The 19,917-nt window shown below is 61.5% G+C and overlaps 2 protein-coding genes across 4 annotated transcripts in view; both read right to left on the bottom strand.

Moving 5' to 3' along the window:
- LOC134147052 (protocadherin gamma-C5-like) overlaps window positions 1-14,233 on the bottom strand; it is a 63,494-nt gene extending 49,261 nt beyond the window's left edge. For 2 of the 3 annotated variants that reach the window (XM_062587783.1, XM_062587784.1), the window contains exon 1: window positions 6,060-9,802. In XM_062587783.1, the coding sequence (XP_062443767.1) occupies window positions 6,060-8,966 (2,907 nt within the window). In that variant the 5' untranslated portion in view covers window positions 8,967-9,802. Of the gene's footprint in view, window positions 1-6,059; window positions 9,803-11,690 lie in introns of those variants that run through there. The other variant, XM_062587785.1, reaches the window with a different exon arrangement.
- Window positions 14,234-16,126: 1,893 nt separating this feature from the next.
- Window positions 16,127-19,522, bottom strand: LOC134147056 (protocadherin gamma-B1-like). Its single transcript, XM_062587795.1, has one exon. It carries the CDS (start codon window positions 19,188-19,190, stop codon window positions 16,659-16,661), a length of 2,532 nt encoding a protein of 843 aa, XP_062443779.1. The 5' UTR covers window positions 19,191-19,522; the 3' UTR covers window positions 16,127-16,658.
- Between the last annotated feature and the right edge of the window lie 395 nt (window positions 19,523-19,917).

The following is a 19,917-nucleotide window of genomic DNA, read 5'->3' as shown; positions in this document are numbered from 1 at the left end:
ACAGCCATCACTCGACTCACACCCTATAAAGCCTTGAAGATACCAAAACTGTAACACACCTTCCCTAAACAACAGGCGTATGTGTATATATATGTGTGTGTGTATGTGTGTGTGTGTGTGTGTGTATTTTGAGCACAGTTCGAGGCTGGGGCAGCATTCACTGAACTGCATTGCCTCCAACCTCACAGGTCCACTGAGACAGTGATATCGACTTGACATGAAAGCTTTTCAGTTCCTCTAAGAACTAAGAAGGCATTCTGTCCTCTCGTAAAGACATCAAGGGCTCCATACGCTACTGGGAACCATGCTCCAGCTTGCTTTCACATGCTTCACCCATACTTTCCAGGCCTAAGGATAGGCTGCCCTCTGCAAACATACAGTCATTTATCTCCACTCACAGTAGACCGCAGAGTGCCTTGAGAAGGGCACAACGGTGATTCCCTGCTTAGGTCAAGGGGTGACTGTGTTATATGCACATACCTTCTACAACCTAAATATTAGCAAGCAGTCATTTCACTGTTCCAGCCCCTTACCCCATCTACAGGTCGGAACTCACTGTTCTCCCAAAGCAGGACATTCCAGCAGGCAACCAGCAATACACAGGCACACCCAGGAAGGGTCTCCAGGAGGAGATAGCAGTACCTCCCATTTGGAAAAGGCACACTGCATTCTGACATATCACGTTCATCCTTCTGTCACCACCCACCAATCAACACTTAATATGATGAATATTCTCACACAATGACAAGTGGAAGACATACCCCAGACGAGTATGTATGTCTCACTTCTCTTCCACGCAGTGATGTGAGTGGGATTTATCACAATGTTTTAGAGCCATCAGAAGACTACACTATCTCCGGGATCAGCTCCCTTCTCTGGAAGCTGATGACTCTTGTCTGTGTCTAGATGTCTCTAGACACACCAGGAAATACATTGTCCCCACAACGACTCTTTTTTTTGCCTCGTTCCCCCATCACTGAAATAAGAGCAATGGTCAGGCTCAACACACATCAAGTGTCACTCCTTTTGCCAAGTGCCTTCCCTGGACAATGCTGGTCCTCAGAGCCTAGAAAAGAAAGTCAGATCGAACCAGTCCCTTACATCCCTCCATGGCCAAGGATAGAACTGGCTGTAACAGAGACACATGTGCCCTAGCATGCACCACATCGGAAGCCTCTATCAGCATGAGCAAAGAAACCTTCTACTATCTGGGGAAAAAGGTTCACATCGTCCTGCCAAGAAAGGACAAAAAGTGTCTCTCTGAATAAGCCCTTCCTCGTCAGTAAGGTCTCCCTCACCAACAAATGCTCACACTCTACCTCAGGTAGAGTAAGATGTGTTCTAAGAGGAGGATGTCAACATCAGTGACTGATTGACACGCTTTATGAAAAAAAAGGAAATAACAAGTCGCTCTGAAGAAGCTACATTTACAAAAATGCATTTATGCTTGTGACAGTTGCGCACCATCTGCAGCACTGCAAAAGCAAATTCTATCAGTGCTAGGGACCTTGGGGGCACTCGTAGCCACGTCCTCAGCTAGACCTCTACTTCTGCTTGTTACTCCCCCACAACATGGCAAAAGCAACGACGCACAGGAAAGCAAAGGCACAAGCAGTGCCACGGAGGAGCAAAGGCAGGAGGACGGGCAGCACAAAGAAGGACTCTGAAAGTCTCGCTCGAGGGACTCACCAGCAGGGCGTCTCCGCTGTGGCCGGCGGCGCTCGAGGGCTCCTGGGGCAGCAGCGCAGCGCACTGGTCGGGCGGCGGCGCGGGCGTGAGCGTGTTGGAGCAGCTGGCGCCCGGGGAGCGGAGCTGGCTCTTGCGCGAGCCGGCCGTGAGCGAGACCTCGTGCGAGTAGGAGTGCAGGAAGGCGCGGACGCCGTCGATGCCCACGAAGGGCGAGGCCGGGATGGCGCGCAAGGTGCCGCCGCCCGCTGCCAGCAGCCGTGAGCGGCGCCAGCGCCACAGGTGCAGCGCCAGCAGCGCCAGCAGGAAGGCGAGGAAGAGGCAGCACACGGCCGCCACGGCCACCACCAGCCAGCGCGTCAGGCTGCCGGGGGGCTCGCCCGGCGCCGCCGCGCCGCCCAGCTCCGAGAGCAGCTCGGCCACGCTCTCGGCCAGCACCACCGTCAGCGTGGCCGTGGCCGACAGCGCCGGCTGCCCGTGGTCCTTCACCACCACCACCAGGCTCTGCCGCAGCGCGTCGCGCGCCAGCGGGGACCGCGCCGTGTACACCTCGCCGCTGTGCAGCCCCACGCGGAAGAGCCCCGGCTCCGTGGCCTTGGCCAGCTCATAGGAGAGCCACGCGTTCTGCCCCGAGTCCGCGTCCACCGCCACCACCTTGGCCACCAGCGCCCCGGGCTCCGCCGAGCGCGGCGCCAGCTCCACGCCCGTCCAGCCCAAGCCCGGACCCGCTGCTGCTGCTGCTGCTGCCGCCGGTGGCGGGTACAGCACCTGCGGCGCGTTGTCGTTCTCGTCCACGATGAAGAGCCGCACCGACACGTTGCTGCTCAGCGCCGGCGCGCCCCCGTCCTCCGCCTGCACCCACAGCCCCACCTCGCGCACCTCCTCGTAGTCGAAGGAGCGCAGCGCGTACAGCGCGCCCGTCTCCGCGTTCACCGACACGTACGACGAGAGCGGCGCGCCCCGCACCTGCCCCTCCCACAGCCGGTACCGCACGCGCGCGTTCTGCCCCCAGTCCGCGTCCGCCGCCCGCACCCGCAGCACCAGCGCGCCCTTGGCGTTGTTCTCGCGCAGCCGGGCGCTGTAGCGCGCCTCCGCGAACACCGGCGCGTTGTCGTTCACGTCCAGCACCCGCAGCGGCAGCACCGCGCTGCTCCACAGCGCCGGCGACCCGCCGTCCGTCGCCCGCACCGTCACGTTGTACTCCGACACCTCCTCGCGGTCCAGCTCCCTCACCGTCACCACGCTGTAGTAGCTGCCCAGCGAGCTCCGCAGGCGGAACGGCAGCCCCGCGCCCAGCGAGCACCTCACCTCCCCGTTCGCCCCCGAGTCCCGGTCCTGCACGTGCAGCAGGGCCACCACCGTCCCGGCCGGAGAGTCCTCGGACACCGCGCTCACCAGAGACCGCACGGAGATCTCGGGCGCGTTGTCGTTCACATCAGTCACTGCGATCACGACTTTTGCTGTGTTGGAAAGGCCCCCACCATCCTTTGCCTGCACCCCCACTTCGTACGAGTCGCCTTTCTCAAAGTCCAGGATCCTGACCAGGATGAGCGCCCCCGTTTCCGTGTCCAGCTGGAATATTTCCGATGCCTTTACTGAAATCTTTTGAAACGAGTATTTCACCTCTCCGTTCAGCCCGTCGTCGGCATCGGTGGCCCTCACGGTGAGCAGCGTGGAGCCCACGGGCACGTCCTCCCGCACGCGCACCGTGTACACCGCCTGGCTGAACACCGGTGTGTTGTCGTTCGCGTCCAGCACGACCACGCGGATCCGCGCCGTGCCCGTGCGCGCCGGCTCCCCGCCGTCCACCGCCCTGAGCACCAGGTCGTGAAAGGCGCTTTCCTCCCGGTCCAGCGCCTTCGCCAGCACCAGCTCGGGACGCTCCTCCCCATCGGGTGCCGTCTGCACGGCCAGGGAGAAGTGCTCGTCGCCGCTCAGCTCGTAGCGCTGCACGGAATTGCTCCCGCTGTCCGGGTCGTGAGCCTCAGCCAGGGAAAACCGTGATCCCGGAGCTGTTGTCTCGCTCATTTTTTCCTCCATCAGCACTTCCTTGAAAGTGGGCGCGTTATCATTAATGTCCCTGATTTCCACTTCGATGGCATAAACCTTCATTTCGCCCTCCACTATCACCTCACAGCGCAGCACACACCCATCCGCGGCTTCGCAGACCTGCTCTCTGTCTATCCGTGCCGCCGTCACTAAATGGCCGGTCTTCTCATGCAGAGCAAAATACTGACTCCTACCTTCGGACACGACACGCGCGCCGCGGTCGCGGAGCGCCGCCAGCTCCAGCGCCAGGTCCTTGGCCACGTCGCCCACGAAAGAGCCCTTCTGCATCTCCTCGGGCACCGAGTAGCGCAGCTGCCCCCGCGCCAGCTCCCACGCCGCCACCCAGGCGCACCACAGCAGCGCTCGCCCTCGGCGGTCCCGGCGCCTTGGCGTCCCGCTCATTGCCCTGCCGACCGGGGCGCGCCGCCGCCGCTCCGCTCCGCCGCCTGCACCGTGCGGCGCGGGTCCGGCACGGCCGGCGCCCAGGCGAGAGCTCAGCGCCGCCGACTCCTGCCGGGAGGGCGCTTGCGGCTCTGGACGGATCTCTCTCCGAGCCGTGTCACGGCGAGCGGGGTGGCAGCATCTCGCCGCTCTCCGCTCCCGCCTGGTGAACAGCGGCGCCCGCAGTCTCGGCCGGCAATTGCAGCACTGCAGGACTGATTTTTGACTAATGTGTGAGACTGACCAAGGAAACAGCACAGTTTGATTTTTCTTTTCTTTGCCTTTCCTTTTTCTCTTTTTTTTCATAAACTACATGCTGCGCTCGTCTCCCCAAGAATCAGGAGAAACAGGGCCACGTTGAGTGCTTGCTGCCCGCTATGGTTTCTGCCCAGGGGCTGGCACCTTGGGACACATTACATTTCACCTCCAAGTCAGGGAGACGTGGAAGAAGGAAGAAGCTTTCTTCCTTTGCCTTCGGTGATGACGTGATGCACTCCAGTATTTTTCGGCCCAGCACACGAGTTCCTCAGAAATACAGCACAGGGCCTGCACGAATTCCACTGGAAGCCCACACGCTTGCTGCCCAGGGGCTCTGACAAGTCACTGTCCCCTGTCAGAAGGGAGAGTGGGTTAGCCTCCCTGGAATGGCCACGAAAGGGAACAGCTTCAAGCAGTGAAGACAACCAGGGACAGTGTCTAAAATGCATTTTTCGAGGGGGAGGGGAAAGAAGGAATAAATACGCCATCTGAACAGCAGAAGGAGCCACGCGACTGATTTGGGGGATGCATTCAACTATCCGATTATACTGCCTTTTTTTTCTTTTATCTGACAAACGGTTTTTAGGCAGAGCACTATTTCCCTCCTACACACTCCAATTTTCGCTATCCGCACGCTCTAGCATCCGCTAGCACCACACTTCCATTCCCACCCAGACACCCATTTCCACCTCTTTCAGCAATTTGCAGAAGTGACGGATAAGACGCCCAAAGTGCATTTCAGCCTAGAAACAGGTAACAGCCGTTGTCGCAAACAACGGTCGCCCCTACAGGAGGAAATCCCACTCATTGTTTCTCCTACCGCCTTACAAACGCAAGGAGGGAGGGAAAAGACCAACTACTTCACTCCAAGGCACACGGCTCTGCCCCTCACGCAGTCACTCTGCTCTTAAGTGGCCAGTTCGACAAGAACACCCCAAAAAACACAACACAAGACAGCTCTCATCCTGCCGAGGCGAAGACGGTTGGAGATGGGGACGACAGCTCAAAGGCACACTCATCTCGAACCACGCGGGGGAATCAGGGCCGGCCAATGTGATGGGTCCCACGAGTGCTATCATGTCTGCAGCAGCCTTCCACCATAGCCCTGCAGGGATGAGGCATCGCACAGCCGCAGAAGGTACACACACACCGCCCCTCCCACCTCCCCTCTCCTCATCCCACTCATCAGCTGCATGAACACACCGGGCCTCGATGCTCTGAGCACACGGGGAAAATCGGCAAACAAAACGACCCTCCTCCTCCTGAAAATTCAGTCACATTCGCCACTCACCCCAAGCAAAAGCAAGAGATGTCAGTACAGGCAATGGGGATCCACACGCACCATTACCGAGGCATATCGCTCAGCACCACTATCATGGCCACAGTTCCCAAGTGAGCCCATGCATGTGACCAGTGATGACCCGAAAGGTGCCGTGTTTCAGGACCTGCGATTACACCTGCAAAAAAGCGATCATCTCCTTTCCATTCGGGAAGATAAGCGCAAATGAGAGAAGCTCCCGCCACAAAATCGTGTAATGCGCACACACATACATGCACTCACCCCAATAAACGTGATACGAAGATAAGGAAGGGTGCGAGAAGAGGGCTGGGGTCGGCTTACAGACCTGCACTGCGTCGGGGTGCGACGGCGGCTCTGCCGGGGCACGGCTGCTGCTGGGCGTCAGCATCGCGGGCGGGTCGCCGCTGAGAAGATCGTCGACGGCGCGGCTGGGGAGCGGGGCCGGCAGCAAGGCGCACTCGGCGACGGCGCGGCCCGGCGCCACGCACAGGTTGTAGGAGTAGGGCAAGGTGCCCTCGCAGAAGTCGGCCGGGAAGGCGGGGCCGGCGGCGGCGAAGCGCTCGGCGCCCAGGCAGCGCAGGACGGCGGGCGGCCCGGCGCGCCGCACCCGCGCCGCCACGGCCAGCGCCACGCTCAGCACGAACAAGGCGCAGAGCAGCGCCAGCGCCAGCACCAGGTAGAACTGCAAATCCGCCGGCGACTCGGCGCCCGCCGCCCGCTCGCTCAGCGCCGGCAGCGCCTCCTGCAAGCTCTCGGCCAGCACCACGTGCAGCGTGGCCGTGGCCGACAGCGCCGGCTGCCCGTGGTCCTTCACCACCACCACGAGGCGCTGCCGGGCCGCGTCGCGCTCCGACACGGCCCGCGCCGTCCGCACCTCGCCGCTGTGCAGCCCCAGCCGGAAGAGCGCCGGCTCCGTCGCCTGCAGCAGCTCGTACGACAGCCACGCGTTGCGCCCCGCGTCCGCGTCCACCGCCACCACCTTGGCCACCAGGTAGCCCGCCTCGGCCGACCGCGGCACCACCTCGAACGGGCCCGCGCCGGGGCTCGCCGCCGCCGCCGGCCACAGCACCTGCGGCGCGTTGTCGTTGAGGTCCAGCACGAAGACGCGCACCGTCGCCGTCGAGCTGCGCGCCGGCGACCCGCCGTCCTGCGCCCTCACCTCCACGGCGAACTCGCGGCACTGCTCGTAGTCGAAGGAGCGCTGCGCGTACAGCGCGCCGCTCCGCGCCTCCACCGACACGTAGGGCGCCGCCGCCGCCTCGCCCGCGCTGCCGCCCGCCAGCCAGTAGCTCACGCGCCCGTTGGCGCCCGCGTCCGCGTCCCGCGCGCGGACGCGCAGCACCGCCGCGCCCGCCGCGTTGTTCTCCGCCACGTAGGCGCTGTAGGCCGCTTCCTCGAACACCGGCGCGTTGTCGTTCACGTCCGACACGGCCAGCGCCAGCGTCGTGCGGCTGCAGAGCGCCGGGCTCCCGCCGTCGCTCGCCACCACCGTCACGTTGTGCTCGGCCGCCCGCTCCCTGTCCAGCGCGCTCGCCGTCACCACCTTGTACGAGCTGCCCGACGACGCCACGATGGCGAACGGCGACTCGCCCTCCAGCTCGCACCGCACCTTCCCGTTGTCGCCAGAGTCCGCGTCGTGCACGTTCACGAGGGCGACGACGGTGCCGGGCGGGGAGTCCTCGGGCACCGGGCTCGACACCGACAGCGTCGTTATCTCGGGCGCGTTGTCGTTCTCGTCTGTGACCTCTACGAGGACTTTGCAGTGACCGCTGAGCCCGCCCCCGTCCCTCGCTTCCACGCCGAAGCTGTATCTATTCCTCTCCTCGAAATCCAGAGTCCCTTCGTTTCGGATGTCGCCGCTGTCGCTGTCTATGCTGAAGACAGCGCGGACAGCCTCGGGCACGTTGCTGAAGGCGTAGGAGACGCGGCCGTTGGAGCCCGCATCCGCGTCCGTGGCTCGCACCCGCAGCACCAGCGACCCCGCCGGCGCGTTCTCCCGCACTCGCGCCTCGTAGGCGCTTTTGCTGAACACGGGCGCGTTGTCATTCGCGTCTGTCACGTTGATGCGAATCTGCACCGTGCCCGACCTCGCCGGAGACCCGCCGTCCACCGCCGTCAGCACCATCTGGAAGGAGCTCTGCTTCTCACGATCCAAAGCTGCTTCTAACACCAGCTCGGGCTGCCTGCTTCCATCCGGGCTCTCCTTCACCGCCAGCGAGAAGGAGGGGCTGTCAGTGAGCTGGTAGCTGAGCAGCGAGTTGCTTCCCACATCCGGATCTTGCGCCATCTCCAGCGGAAACCGCGCACCAGGAAGCATCAATTCCCCGATCTCCAGATCGAGAGCTGCCTTGCTGAAGACCGGCGAGTTGTCATTGATGTCCTGGATGGCCACGTCGACGTGGAAAACGTTGAGCGGGTTCTGCAGCACCACCTCGAAACTGACCGAGCAGGACGCGGAGTCGCCGCACATCTCCTCCCGGTCCAGCCTCTCGCTCACGTACAGGTGCCCGTTCTCCGCGCCCACCGCGAAGTGTTTCAGCTGCCTTTTAGCCGCCGAGACCAGCCGCAGCTGCCGCGCCGGCAGGTCTGCCGGGCTCAGCCCCAGGTCCCGCGCCAGCGGCCCCACCAGGGAGCCGCTGCCCGTCTCCTCGGGAACCGCATAGTGCAGCCGCTCCGGCGCCGCCCGGCAGCACACCGGCAGCAGCACGGCCAGCAGCGCGACGTGCCTGGCTGCTGCCCGCCGCTGCGCTCCCTGCCTCGCTCCCATCCCCGCCGCTCGCCGCCTTCGCTGCGCCTCGCCTCCCGTCCTCCGACGCCGCCCTGCTCTGCAGATCCCCCGCAGCTGGCTCACAGGTCGACCGGCGCGGCGAGACCCAGTCCGCCCCTGCTCCGCTCCGCTCTTCCGGCTCCGAGGCGGGCACTGCGCGAGCGAGCAGCCGCCCCGCGGGAGGCTGCGGCGGCTCCGGCTCCGGCTCCGGCTCCGTCTGCGGCGGCGGCGGCGGCGGCGGCTGCTGCGGCGCTTCGCATCGGGCAACAGCGGCACCCGGAGTCCCCGCGCCGCCACTGCCGCCGCTCGTAGCAGCCCAGAGCCCCGCGCAAAGCTACATGCTGCGGCCGCGCTCTCCCCAAGGGAGCTCTTCATCCCAGAGCTGCTTCGTAGCGTTACCGTGTGCCACCCCCAGCTGTCACAGAAAGTCGCCTCGGGGAAGCAATCAATCGTCTTCTCTGGCATCAGCTTCGGTAAGTCAGGGCTGCGGTTTCTGTTGTTGGCACCTTAGTTGGCATCACGACAATGTGATGCTAGAATTATATATTCCCTTTGGGCATACATGTCTGGCATAGGCACAGGTACTCCCCAAAATTTGCTTGGAGGATATAGGCTGTCATCTCTAAACGAATGATACTGCGTCTCCATTTAAGGGATAGCAGAACATATTTTGTATGAGCACAAGGGTGATTCCTCACATTTGACTAAGAGGTCTCTGTCTGGAGTAGAGAGCTATTTAGGGCTGAAAGACTTCTGGGAACAATTCCTAGGAAACTGTTCTTACTCCACCACAGCCTGAACTCACTTTCCCCAGACCAAGGGCATTCCAGCAAGCAGTGAACATTTCTCAAGAATGCCTAGGAAAGGCCGCTGGGTTCAACAGGTCATACTTCCAGTTTTGTGAACATACACTGCTGTCTGATACACAAAATTCATTCTCCTGTCACTTCTGGCTGAGGACAGATCTTCTGCAGAGCATGCAGTCGTCAGGACTCGCAGGGGGCCCTCCATTTGTACCTGTTCCATACCTCAGCTTCTCTGTTCTCAGCACAGTGACCTCACATGGCATTTCTCGCAAGGCTTTGCAGCCATTGATCTTAGGCACAGGCCCACTGTACTTGTTCCTGTTTCTCACTCCATCGCTTCATTCTTGTGGTCATGAGCAATAAAGGATGCTGGTGGTCTCAGTTTCTGATGGTGCCAGCCCTGACTGTTCCCCCAAAACATATGAAGACTCAAGACTTCGCAGCCTCAGAGCCCTGCACACAGTTCTGCGTACTATGTGGCAAACTACACGTCTTTTACCCATCAAGAAACCTCATATTCTCTGGAATCCAGGTGTCACCTTGTTTTTTCAGGACACACCATGCTATGCATGCTGCAGTCCCTGCCATGTCGTAGAATCACCACTCAGAGTGTGCAAGATCACTACACATATTTTAAAAGAACATAACACTCCTTCTACCATGAGTAGAACTTCATTACTACTTCCTCCTTCAACACAGATTTCAGACCAAACAAGCAGCCTGCCACTGCTCTCAGGTCCCTCAGCATATAGTTCATTCACACATTATTGGTCACAACAACACAGTAAAGCTGGGCAAACGCAGAGGATGCCAGTATTACAAGATTCTCACAGAAAGGTAAGTGTTCAGAAGCCTTCACTGACATGGGACGTGCCATCAACAAATTAAAGAAACCACAAAAGTACTAGAGGCAGTATCTGCTGGAGGCCTGAGGAGAAGGGGAGAGATACAATTTCCAGGAACCAGTAGAGCCATCACCTAATTCCCACACTGCAAGGGCTTGAAGAGACCAAAACTGGAACACACATCTTCCATAAATAGTAGTTTTATTTATTCATTTATTTTAGAGCACGTTTCTAGGCTGGGGCAGTGTTCACTGAACTGCATTGTCTACAACCTCACAGGTCCACTGAGAGTGATATCGACTTGACACAAGCGCTCTCCAATTCTCTGAAGAACTAAGAAGGCATTCTGTCCTCTCATAAGGACATCACGGGCTCCATACGCTACTGGGAACCATGCTCCAGCTTGCTTTTGCACGCTTCACCCATACTTTCCAGGCCTAAGGATAGGCTGCCCTCTGCAAACATACAATTGTTTATCTCAACTCACAGTACATAGGAAAGCGCCTTGGGAAGGGCACAATGGTGATTCCCTGCCTAGGTCAAGGGATAAGTTTGTTGTATGCACATACATTTCACAACCTGAAACTTAGCTGGCAGTCATTTTGCTGTTCCAGTCCCTTACCCCACCACAGGTTGAAACTCACTGTTCTCCCAAAGCAGGACATTCCAGCAGGGAACCAGCAATACACACAGGCACAACTAGGAAGGATCTCCGGGAGGAGGTAGTGGTACCTCACATTTTGAAAAAACACACTATATTCTGTTATATCACATTCACCCTTCTATCACTACCCACAGATCAACACTTACAGTGATGAACATTCTGACACAAGAACAAGTAATTTAGATCAACCCTGTCCCTTACATTCATCCACGATCAAGGCTGGAATGAACTGCAACACGGATGCATGTGCTCTGGCATTCACCAGGTTGGAAACCTGGGCTGGCTGTGTCGTTATGCCAGAAAGTGACAGAAGGCATCTCTGTGAACATGCTCTTCCTCATCAGTAAGGTCTTCCTCACCAAAGAATACTCACACTCTACTACAAACAGACCTCAGGAGGGTTACCTGCCTCTGGGGAGTACATCTTAACACAGAATCTCATCCTGCCAAAATACTTGCCATGCCATTACCCAAATACTGATTACACATACTTAAAATAGTTCCTATTAAATGAAACAGGTGTGTTCTAAGAGAAGGATGTCAACATCAGTGACTGATTGACACGCTTTATGAAAAAAAAGGAAATAACAAGTCGCTCTGAAGAAGCTACATTTACAAAAATGCATTTATGCTTGTGACAGTTGCGCACCATCTGCAGCACTGCAAAAGCAAATTCTATCAGCACTAGGGACCTTGGGAGCACTCGTAGCCACGTCCTCAGCTAGACCTCTACTTCTGCTTGTTACTCCCCCACAACATGGCAGAAGCAACGACGCACAGGAAAGCAAAGGCACAAGCAGTGCCACGGAGGAGCAAAGGCAGGAGGACGGGCAGCACAAGGAAGGACTTTGAAAGTCTCGCTCGAGGGACTCACCAGCAGGGCGTCTCCGCTGTGGCCGGCAGCGCTCGAGGGCTCCTGGGGCAGCAGCACAGCGCACTGGTCAGGCGGCGGCGCGGGCGTGAGCGTGTTGGAGCAGCTGGCGCCCAGGGAACGGAGCTGGCTCTTGCGCGAGCCGGCCGTGAGCGAGACCTCATGCGAGTAGGAGTGCAGGAAGGCACGGATGCCGTCGATGCCCACGAAGGGCGAGGCCGGGACGGCGCGCAAGGTGCCGCCGCCCGCTGCCAGCAGCCGCGAGCGGCGCCAGCGCCGCAGGTGCAGCGCCAGCAGCGCCAGCAGGAAGGCGAGGAAGAGGCAGCACACGGCCGCCACGGCCACCACCAGCCAGCGCGTCAGGCTGCCGGGGGGCTCGCCCGGCACCGCCGCGCCGCCCAGCTCCGAGAGCAGCTCGGCCACACTCTCGGCCAGCACCACCATCAGCGTGGCCGTGGCCGACAGCGCTGGCTGCCCGTGGTCCTTCACCACCACCACCAGGCTCTGCCGCAGTGCGTCGCGCGCCAGCGGGGACCGTGCCGTGCGCACCTCGCCGCTGTGCAGCCCCACGCGGAAGAGCCCCGGCTCCGTGGCCTTGGCCAGCTCGTAGGAGAGCCACGCGTTCTGCCCCGAGTCCGCGTCCACCGCCACCACCTTGGCCACCAGCGCCCCGGGCTCCGCCGAGCGCGGCGCCAGCTCCACGCCCGTCCAGCCCAAGCCCGGACCCGCTGTTGCTGCTGATGCCGCCACCGGTGGCGGGTACAGCACCTGCGGCGCGTTGTCGTTCTCGTCCATGATGAAGAGCCGCACCGACACGTTGCTGCTCAGCGCCGGCACGCCCCCGTCCTCTGCCTGCACCCACAGCCCCACCTCGCGCACCTCCTCGTAGTCGAAGGAGCGCAGCGCGTACAGCGCGCCCGTCTCCGCGTTCACCGACACGTACGACGAGAGCGGCGCGCCCCGCACCTGCCCCTCCCACAGCCGGTACCGCACGCGCGCGTTCTGCCCCCAGTCCGCGTCCGCCGCCCGCACCCGCAGCACCAGCGTGCCCTTGGCGTTGTTCTCGTGCAGCCGGGCGCTGTAGCGCGCCTCCGTGAACACCGGCGCGTTGTCGTTCACGTCCAGCACCCGCAGCGGCAGCACCGCGCTGCTCCACAGCGCCGGCGACCCGCCGTCCGTCACCCGCACTGTCACGTTGTACTCCGACACCTCCTCGTGGTCCAGCTCCCTCGCCGTCACCACGCTGTAGTAGCTGCCCAGCGAGCTCCGCAGGCGGAACGGCAGCCCCGCGCCCAGCGAGCACCTCACCTCCCCGTTCGCCCCCGAGTCCCGGTCCTGCACGTGCAGCAGGGCCACCACTGTCCCGGCCGGAGAGTCCTCGGACACCGCGCTCACCAGCGACCGCATGGAGATCTCGGGCGCGTTGTCGTTCACGTCAGTCACTGCGATCACAACTTTTGCTGTGTCGAAAAGGCCTCCGCCATCTCGTGCTTGCACTTCCAGCTCGTATGAGGAAACTTGTTCGAAGTCCAGTTCACGCATGAGAGAGAGTTCCCCTGTCTCAAGGTCTAAATAGAAAATCTCTGATGCCATGTCAGAGATTTTCTGAAAAATGTAGTTCACCTCTCCGTTCAGCCCGTCGTCGGCATCGGTGGCCCTCACGGTGAGCAGCGTGGAGCCCACGGGCACGTCCTCCCGCACGCGCACCGTGTACACCGCCTGGCTGAACACCGGCGTGTTGTCATTCGCGTCCAGCACGACCACGCGGATCCGCGCCGTGCCCGTGCGTGCCAGCTCCCCGCCGTCCACCGCCCTGAGCACCAGGTCGTGAAAGGCGCTTTCCTCCCGGTCCAGCGCCTTCGCCAGCACCAGCTCGGGACGCTTCTCGCCATCGGGTGCCGTCTGCATGGCCAGGGAGAAGTGCTCGTCGCCGCTCAGCTCGTAGCGCTGCACGGAATTGCTCCCGCTGTCCGGGTCGTGAGCCTCAGCCAGCGGAAACCTCCATCCCGGCGCTGTTATTTCATTCACTTTCAGCTTTATTTCTGCCTCTCGGAAGCTGGGCGCATTGTCGTTAATGTCTCTGACTTCCACTTCGATGGCATAAACCTTCATCTCGCCTTCCATTATCACCTCACAGTGCAGCACGCATTTCTCCAGCAGCCGACACACCTGCTCTCTGTCTATCCGTGCCGCCGTCACTAAATGGCCGGTCTTCTCATGCAAAGCAAAATACTGACTCCTACCTTCGGACACGACACGCGCGCCGCGGTCGCGGAGCGCTGCCAGCTCCAGCGCCAGGTCCTTGGCCACGTCGCCCACAAAAGAGCCCTTCTGCATCTCCTCGGGCACCGAGTAGCGCAGCTGCCCCCACGCCAGCTCCCACGCCGCCACCCAGGCGCACCACAGCAGCGCTCGCCCTCGGCCCCGGCCGCCCCGGCGCCTCCCTGCGTCCGCTGCCATCTCCGCCACGGCGCCGCCGGCAACGAAAGCCCGCGGGCTCCTCCGCGACGCTTTCGCTCCGGCTCGGCGCTGCGACCTGCTCTCGCCGCCCCCTCCGCCTCGCCGCAGCCCGGCTCCGCACCGCGCCGGCCGCTCCGGGACCGCCCAGACGCCGAGCCAGCGAGCCCGGCGCTGCGGCGGCCGAGCGAGACGGGCCCCGGCGGGCGGGGCTGGCTGCAGCGCTCCGCTCCCTCCTCGCCTCCGTGGTGAGCAGCGGCGCCCGCAGCCTGCGCCCAGAACTGCAGCCACTATGTTCACCGCGGCCGCCTGCTCTGTCCATTTTCCACGGCTCGCCCGCACCACACGGCCCGGAAAAGCGTTATGTAAAGTAAAATTACATATTATATTGTCCCCTTTAAATATCATATATCCGTCATCGTCAGTCCAAAAGCAGAACATGCACTACGAATGGCAGAGTTAATTCCCATAGCGGCGCTTGAAATCTTTCTCCTCAAGGTTCCCGCGACGAATGGTCACATAAAGCCCAATCTACTGTGAAAGGATAGCTCCCGTTTATAACTCACCGTTATTGTTGTTGTTGTTGTCATTATGGAGGTAGACCTCTTGCACTCTATTCCAAGACCTTTGTGCACACCACCTCCACTCATCCCTCCTCCGAAGCAACTCCCAGCAGCCACTCGGCTCTCTGGAACAGAGAGCATGGACCCTGAGTAACGGGGATCCAGCCTCAGACGTCAAGGACAGAAGAAACACGTCCGGCTGCCGTCCTTTACAACGGATTGGCAGCTGGTCAGTATTTCCCTCTAGGCGTAGACTCTTCTCCTTTGCAGTCTCTCCGCAGCTTATGCCATCCGAGGTTGGAAAGGACCACGCAAGCAAGCACTCTCCAGAGATCACCCTTTTGTCTGAGTGTTTGTCTTCACATCTCCCCTCTCGAGGGAGAGCTCACAGCGGCAGCACACGCTAAAGCTCAGAGAGCTGGCCGTTTACAGGCACTTGCCGAGATAAGAAGTGCCTCAAGGGGAGCCAAAGAGATCAGCAGCCTCCTGCCTCCCGAGGCAGAACTCGGAGCAGCTGCTGCAGACTGCAACACACCCGGGGAACGAAAACGTTCCCACGGCTTCGCTTCAAACAGGAGAGGGAACCTCCCTCACTCATCTGAAGCACCCCTGGGCGCCCAGTCCCGAAAGGAAACATTTCACCCCTCTCAGCGTACAGCGAGAAGCAAGGAGCGCCATGAGCTCCTCGGATACTCTGGTACGAGTGGCTGGCTACCTTCCTGCAGGTCAGGACAGCCCCGTACCGGAACGCTACCCATCGCATTCGTTCCCGAAATCACGACTGACAGTACATCCCAGCAACGAAGATCCTCCCTAAAACGCGGGTCGCAGGAGGAAATGAATTACGCGGTATTTCAGGAACGCATAGGCTGTCGTAGTCGGGTGCCTCGGTACCCGCGTCGATCAGCACGGGAAGTAAGAGCTGTAGCACAAGCTTCCACCCTTCCTTACCAGCTGAGCAGCCTACGCTGATCAAGTGAGCTATAAAGGCATAAATGGAAACTAACACGAGCAACCTCGGAAAACGTTGACAGCTACCAGCCTACGGGAAATACCACGTCACTGCCTTCTCTCAGTTACAAGGGGCTATTCCTTCAGCCCCCAAACCCACATCGCACAAAAAAGGTTTCATGTGGTGTACTCGGACGTAGAGGAATGTGCAGACTTACAGACCTCATTGCACGGGGGGCAGACGATAGCTCTCCCGCCAGGGGCTTCCACGCTCGGGACAAGCGCTTCAGAGGACATCTCCACCTCCTCGATCCTTTCGCTGGTCGTTGCCTTAGCCTTTGCAACTGTTAATTCCTCCCATTAGCAGTCCCTCTTATCTCCCCAAACTGCCTTTCACTTTTGCTTTCCCACACACCTCAGAGGCTGCTGTGAATTACATTTCATTCCCACCCCCCCACCCACCCCACCAACACACACACACCGCTTAAGGGCCATTTTTCTAACCTTACACGAGCTTCCTTTCTATCTTTAATATAGCCAATAAGCATTACGCAGAGATGCACGTGGTCGAAGCCCATCTGCCAACAAGCGCTGGAGCAGCTGCGCCTTAGCAAAGCGTGCTCCAGTCGGCACAGTCACTAGTGTGAGCGAGAAGAGCCCGTGCGGAAACGAAGCGGGGCCTGCGCTGCGCCGCGCCGCGCCGCGCCTCTCATAGGCAAATCCCCATGTCATTCAGTGTGGCAACAGACATTCATGTTACTAATTTCTCTGCTGCCTCTGACATCGATCCGCGATCTACGCCCTGGTCTGTTCCCCCTCGGCATACCTCCCAAACTGTGAGCAGAAGAACCCTACGGGAGCACTTGCTGCTCCTAAAAGCAAGGCGTCACCGGAGTGTTGCTTGTTCTCAGTCATTCGTCCGTTCATCCATTCGCCTCAACAGGCGCTCCCCTTTCCTCGTTAAGATGCAAATACAATCGAGGAGAAGCAGCACAGGCTGCTAAAGCTTACGAAAACTACAAACGAGCAGACGCGGGGGGTGTGAAGATAAGGAAGGGTGCGAGAAGAGGGCTGGGGTCGGCTTACAGACCTGCACTGCGTCGGGGTGCGACGGCGGCTCTGCCGGGGCACGGCTGCTGCTGGGCGTCAGCATCGCGGGCGGGTCGCCGCTGAGAAGATCGTCGACGGCGCGGCTGGGGAGCGGGGCCGGCAGCAAGGCGCACTCGGCGACGGCGCGGCCCGGCGCCACGCACAGGTTGTAGGAGTAGGGCAAGGTGCCCTCGCAGAAGTCGGCCGGGAAGGCGGGGCCGGCGGCGGCGAAGCGCTCGGCGCCCAGGCAGCGCAGGACGGCGGGCGGCCCGGCGCGCCGCACCCGCGCCGCCACGGCCAGCGCCACGCTCAGCACGAACAAGGCGCAGAGCAGCGCCAGCGCCAGCACCAGGTAGAACTGCAAATCCGCCGGCGACTCGGCGCCCGCCGCCCGCTCGCTCAGCGCCGGCAGCGCCTCCTGCAAGCTCTCGGCCAGCACCACGTGCAGCGTGGCCGTGGCCGACAGCGCCGGCTGCCCGTGGTCCTTCACCACCACCACGAGGCGCTGCCGGGCCGCGTCGCGCTCCGACACGGCCCGCGCCGTCCGCACCTCGCCGCTGTGCAGCCCCAGCCGGAAGAGCGCCGGCTCCGTCGCCTGCAGCAGCTCGTACGACAGCCACGCGTTGCGCCCCGCGTCCGCGTCCACCGCCACCACCTTGGCCACCAGGTAGCCCGCCTCGGCCGACCGCGGCACCACCTCGAACGGGCCCGCGCCGGGGCTCGCCGCCGCCGCCGGCCACAGCACCTGCGGCGCGTTGTCGTTGAGGTCCAGCACGAAGACGCGCACCGTCGCCGTCGAGCTGCGCGCCGGCGACCCGCCGTCCTGCGCCCTCACCTCCACGGCGAACTCGCGGCACTGCTCGTAGTCGAAGGAGCGCTGCGCGTACAGCGCGCCGCTCCGCGCCTCCACCGACACGTAGGGCGCCGCCGCCGCCTCGCCCGCGCTGCCGCCCGCCAGCCAGTAGCTCACGCGCCCGTTGGCGCCCGCGTCCGCGTCCCGCGCGCGGACGCGCAGCACCGCCGCGCCCGCCGCGTTGTTCTCCGCCACGTAGGCGCTGTAGGCCGCTTCCTCGAACACCGGCGCGTTGTCGTTCACGTCCGACACGGCCAGCGCCAGCGTCGTGCGGCTGCAGAGCGCCGGGCTCCCGCCGTCGCTCGCCACCACCGTCACGTTGTGCTCGGCCGCCCGCTCCCTGTCCAGCGCGCTCGCCGTCACCACCTTGTACGAGCTGCCCGACGACGCCACGATGGCGAACGGCGACTCGCCCTCCAGCTCGCACCGCACCTTCCCGTTGTCGCCAGAGTCCGCGTCGTGCACGTTCACGAGGGCGACGACGGTGCCGAGCGGGGAGTCCTCGGGCACCGGGCTCGACACCGACAGCGTCGTTATCTCGGGCGCGTTGTCGTTCTCGTCTGTGACCTCTACGAGGACCTGGCAGTGACCGCTGAGCCCGCCCCCGTCCCTCGCTTCCACGCCGAAGCTGTATCTATTCCTCTCCTCGAAATCCAGAGTCCCTTCGTTTCGGATGTCGCCGCTGTCGCTGTCTATGCTGAAGACAGCGCGGACAGCCTCGGGCACGTTGCTGAAGGCGTAGGAGACGCGGCCGTTGGAGCCCGCATCCGCGTCCGTGGCTCGCACCCGCAGCACCAGCGACCCCGCCGGCGCGTTCTCCCGCACTCGCGCCTCGTAGGCGCTTTTGCTGAACACGGGCGCGTTGTCATTCGCGTCTGTCACGTTGACGCGAATCTGCACCGTGCCCGACCTCGCCGGAGACCCGCCGTCCACCGCCATCAGCACCATCTGGAAGGAGCTCTGCTTCTCACGATCCAAAGCTGCTTCTAACACCAGCTCGGGCTGCCTCTTGCCACTTGCAGTCTCCTTCACCGCAAGCGAGAAGGAGGGGCTGTCAGTGAGCTGGTAGCTGAGCAGCGAGTTGCTTCCCACATCCGGATCTTGCGCCATCTCCAGCGGAAACCGCGCACCAGGAAGCATCAATTCCCCGATCTCCAGATCGAGAGCTGCCTTGCTGAAGACCGGCGAGTTGTCATTGATGTCCTGGATGGCCACGTCGACGTGGAAAACGTTGAGCGGGTTCTGCAGCACCACCTCGAAACTGACCGAGCAGGACGCGGAGTCGCCGCACATCTCCTCCCGGTCCAGCCTCTCGCTCACGTACAGGTGCCCGTTCTCCGCGCCCACCGCGAAGTGTTTCAGCTGCCTTTTAGCCGCCGAGACCAGCCGCAGCTGCCGCGCCGGCAGGTCTGCCGGGCTCAGCCCCAGGTCCCGCGCCAGCGGCCCCACCAGGGAGCCGCTGCCCGTCTCCTCGGGAACCGCATAGCGCAGCCGCTCCGGCGCCGCCCGGCAGCACACCGGCAGCAGCACGGCCAGCAGCGCGACGTGCCTGGCTGCTGCCCGCCGCTGCGCTCCCTGCCTCGCTCCCATCCCCGCCGCTCGCCGCCTTCGCTGCGCCTCGCCTCCCGTCCTCCGACGCCGCCCTGCTCTGCAGATCCCCCGCAGCTGGCTCACAGGTCGACCGGCGCGGCGAGACCCAGTCCGCCCCTGCTCCGCTCCGCTCTTCCGCCTCGGGCACTGCGCGAGCGAGCAGCCGCCCCGCGGCTCCGGCTCCGGCTCCGTCTGCGGCGGCGGCGGCGGCTGCTGCGGCGCTTCGCATCGGGCAACAGCGGCACCCGGAGTCCCCGCGCCGCCACTGCAGCCGGCTCGCACTCGCACAGCGAGGTATTTCTTCACTACTGTAGTTATCCACTACAGGATAGTAAAAGCAACAGACCCGTACAATGATTTCATAGCTTGAGAAGACTTTGAAAGCAATAGCCCTCTGTCAGTATTTTTTTCCCTTCTTCCGTCTCTGTGAGTGTGACTCATTCCCTGACTCGGGACGAAGGCAAAGAAAGAAATAAGTAGGACAGAGTGATAAATAAGATTTCTCATGCAGAGGATGAAACGCATGCCCAGGTTGGGAAGGGGCTCGTCTGAATATTTCACACTTCTATTTCCGGTAAGCCACACCAGTTTGGTAAAGCGCTGTGCTTAGTTGCAAGCAAAAGGGAGAAGGAGTAGGAAATCTTAGAAGACCAAGCTATTCCTCCTTCTCAGTTTGGGAATCAGGTCCGTGATTTTATGGCAGGCCTCCAAACGCTTTCCAGCTTGC

This window comes from Rhea pennata, chromosome 14, assembly GCF_028389875.1.
Source record: "Rhea pennata isolate bPtePen1 chromosome 14, bPtePen1.pri, whole genome shotgun sequence".
NCBI classification, from domain to species: Eukaryota; Metazoa; Chordata; class Aves; order Rheiformes; family Rheidae; genus Rhea; species Rhea pennata.
Note: the sequence above shows the minus strand (reverse complement) of the source record. Positions and strands in the feature narration are given on the sequence as shown.

Bases quoted from the DNA above. Each gene is read 5' to 3' on its own strand.
- LOC134147056 (XM_062587795.1), bottom strand. From the start codon at position 19,190: ATGGGAGCGAGGCAGGGAGCGCAGCGGCGGGCAGCAGCCAGGCACGTC.